We start from the raw sequence: 3,496 nt of genomic DNA on the forward strand, positions 1-3,496 counted from the left end.
CATGCTCATACACACAATCACCTGTACACAGTCACCTGTATACAGTCACCAGTACTGACACACATGCTCATACACACAATCACCTGTACACAGTCACCTGTACACAGTCACCTATACTGACACACATGCTCATACACACAGTCACCTGTACACAGTCACCTGTATACAGTCACCTGTACTGACACACATGCTCATACACACAATCACCTGTACACAGTCACCTGTACACAGTCACCTGTACACAGTCACCTATACTGACACACATGCTCATACACACAGTCACCTGTACACAATCACCTGTACTGACACACATGCTCATACACACAATCACCTGTACACAGTCACCTGTACTGACACACATGCTCATACACAGTCACCTGTACACAGTCACCTGTACATAGTCACCTGTACACAGTCACCTGTACTGACACACAGGCTCATACACAGTCACTTGTACACACAGTCACCTGTACACAGTCACCTGTACACAGTCACCTGTACTGACACACATGCTCATACACACAGTCACCTGTACACAGTCACCTGTACACATAGTCACCTGTACACACAGTCACCTGTACATAGTCACCTGTATACATAGTCACCTGTACACAGTCACCTGTACACACAGTCACCTGTACACAGTCACCTGTACTGACACACATGATCATACACAGTCACCTGTACACATAGTCACCTGTACACAGTCACCTGTACACAGTCACCTGTACTGACACACACACACACTGATCCCGACACACACTAGAATTCCCCCACACTCACAGACATGTAGGAGGTCTTCACCTCTAGGCAAGGGGAAGACGTGATCTTGTTTCAGAGAGTCTGTGATGTTTACTAAGGGAGATTCTGGAGACAGTCCCAGAGGAATTCCAGTTCGTGCACAATGTGTGTTGTTTTTGCCTTTGAAGAACAACCCGTGTGGTTACTCATATGGTCAGACAGTCCTTAGGGAGAACGGGGCAGCAGCAGCTCAGTGGTGGGAGTCTCACCGCCCATGGGAGGGGCCTGGCTTTGATTCCTAGTCATGTGTAGCCACCTAGTGACAGTGAATAGTGTCAAGCTTACAGACTAGGATAGACTAGGAAGAAAGACCTGGAGATTGGTTTCAGGAAACCAGCCACTGATCACAATGGTCCGATTCACAACTGATCCTGGGGATGGGGCAGGACTGGGCAGTGCTTCCTCGCGGTGTGCCTGGGGTCACGAGTCAACAGCAGCTAACAGCACCAATGATAAATGTTTACTCTTTGTGGCCATTAGAAAGGATGGGGGAGAGCAAGAAGGGGAGTGGGCTCTTGGAATGGTGGAGACTTGCACTGCGGAGAGAATATACCCTAGTGCGTTCTTCTCAGCTGAAAGTGGAATCTGTGAGGTTTTTAAACTAGGACAGGCTGGTCACTGGGGCGGCCCTGTGCTGTGGTCTGCAACCAGGTGAATTGGAAAGGTTCTTTTCCTGTGGACACCCTGAGGTGCTGAGAGCTCCAGGAAGCAGAGACCTCTCCAGTTAGGTACCTGCGGATCAAGACTGAGGAATGAGAACAGACAGACAGGGACATTTAAACAGAGGCCACCATGAGAGCTGCCCTGGCCAGTTCTTTACAGCAAGCCACGTTGCGGCTCCCAGGGTCCTAGGGCTTAGGGATAACTGAGCCTTGTCAGTGGCCATGGAGCCAAGGGTCCCCTGGTCTACAGAGGACATGTGGGGGAGGCAGCAGCAGTGGTTTGTGGGACCACTGGTCGTGGAGTTCCCGAGGAAGGACGGAGGCCTACGTGTCACTGAGAGCAGGGGGCAGAGCAGAGCAGGAGGGGTTTTGGATTTTCTAAGTCTTTTTAAGAGTAGACACCAAAGCCTCAGGGCAGAAGGTGAAGGGACAACTGTGGGAGAGAGAGTCTGGATGTGACCTTGGGTCCCCCTCAGGTAGTTGTCTCACTCAGACTAGGGACACGGTTTTACTTTAATTCTAATGTGTCAAGGGCTGGGACTTCAAAAATAAGACAAGAACGGGTGTAGTGGAGGGTCCAGGGCCCTAAGTGCAGCGCGGAGGCTACTTCTCATCTGCAGGGAGGCGGCGTGGGCGTGGCCATGGGCGTGGAGGGGGCCAAGAGGACGTGGGTTGTTGGGTCTGCCCTAATGCTGCCCTTTGGTCAGAAGCCAGTGGTGGTGGAGACCTTCTTTGGCTACGACGAAGACGCTTCCCTCGAGTCCGACGGCTCTTCCATCTCGTATCAAACGGACAGAACGGACCAGACGCCGTGCACCCCCGATGATGACCTGGAGGAGGTAATGTCAGCGTCCTTCACAGGAGCTGAGAGTGGGCCTCAGCTCTCCCAGAGAGCTAGCGGAATGTCTGCCCTCCACCAGGAGCAGCTTCTGGTCTGACCGAAAACAGAGAGGTGCACAGGTCCCATCACCTGGGTGTGTCTGCCCCGGAGGCCCACCCCACCTCCTCCTCCGACGGTGTCCACGTTTGGGCGGCGCTGCAGATTGGGGTCGACCTGACTCTGCCTCCTCTCTGTGCGCAGGGCATGGCCAAGGAGGAGACGGAGTTGCGCTTCCGGCAGCTCACCATGGAGTACCAGGCGCTCCAGCGCGCCTACGCCTTATTGCAGGAGCAGGTCGGAGGGACCCTGGACGCTGAGCGAGAAGTTAAGGTCTAAATGACTTCCTTTCCATGACGTTCGGCCTGCAGCCCTTCCCTCCCGGCTGCAGGCTTTGCGGGACGCGCTCACTCACCTGAATGGGCTGGAAGGCAGCGGGACTGGGTGGGCGACCTGCAAAATGCTGGGGCCAGTCTTCTAGCAGCCGGGCGCTGGGCGAAGGGAGCTGAATGGGCAGCGAGTCCAGAGGCACACAGCCTGCTTTACATAGTGATGGCGCCCCTGGGGGCGCTGCGGGGTCCACCTTACAGAGAGCAATCCTAAGTGTCTGTCAGCATGCGTGTGTGTGTGTGTGTGTGTGTGTGTGTGTACACGTGCAGTGAATGTGTGTGTCTGTCGGTGTGTGCGTCGTGTGCGTATGTGTGCATATGTAGTGCCTGTATGTGTATGTATGTGAAGGCTTCAAAAACTTCCTGGAAAAGTTGAATGAAAAGATAATGGAATTTTTCCACCAACTTTTTAAAAACTCCTTGAACATGAGTGTCTTTGTCTGTCTGTATATGTTTGTGTATGTGCATGTGAGTATGCATGTAAGTTGCCAATATGTTCATCTGTGTCTGTATATGTTTGTGTATGTGCACATGAGTATGCATATAGGTGTGCATGTAAGTTGTCTATGTTTATCTGTGTCTGTATGTTTTGTGTATGTGCACATGAATATGCATATAGGTGTGCGTGTAAGTTGTCTATATGTTTATCTGTGTCTGTATATGTTTGTGTATGTGCACATGAGTATGCATATAGGCATGCATGTAAGTTGTCTATATGTTTATCTGTGTCTGTATGTTTTGTGTATGTGCACGTGAGTATGCATATA

At 51.6% G+C, this 3,496-nt stretch overlaps 1 protein-coding gene across 4 annotated transcripts in view; it reads left to right on the forward strand.

Annotated features, from left to right (window-relative positions):
- Positions 1 to 3,496, forward strand: part of JAKMIP3 (Janus kinase and microtubule interacting protein 3) — a 57,746-nt gene that overhangs the window by 34,940 nt on the left and 19,310 nt on the right. For all 4 annotated transcript variants that reach the window (XM_006867445.1, XM_006867446.1, XM_006867447.1 and 1 more), the window contains 2 exons: positions 2,174 to 2,302; positions 2,545 to 2,673. In XM_006867445.1, coding sequence (XP_006867507.1) covers positions 2,174 to 2,302; positions 2,545 to 2,673 — 258 coding nt within the window. The remainder of the gene's footprint in view (positions 1 to 2,173; positions 2,303 to 2,544; positions 2,674 to 3,496) is intronic.

The sequence above is a fragment of the Chrysochloris asiatica genome, unplaced genomic scaffold (assembly GCF_000296735.1).
Source record: "Chrysochloris asiatica unplaced genomic scaffold, ChrAsi1.0 scaffold00105, whole genome shotgun sequence".
NCBI lineage: Eukaryota > Metazoa > Chordata > Mammalia > Afrosoricida > Chrysochloridae > Chrysochloris > Chrysochloris asiatica.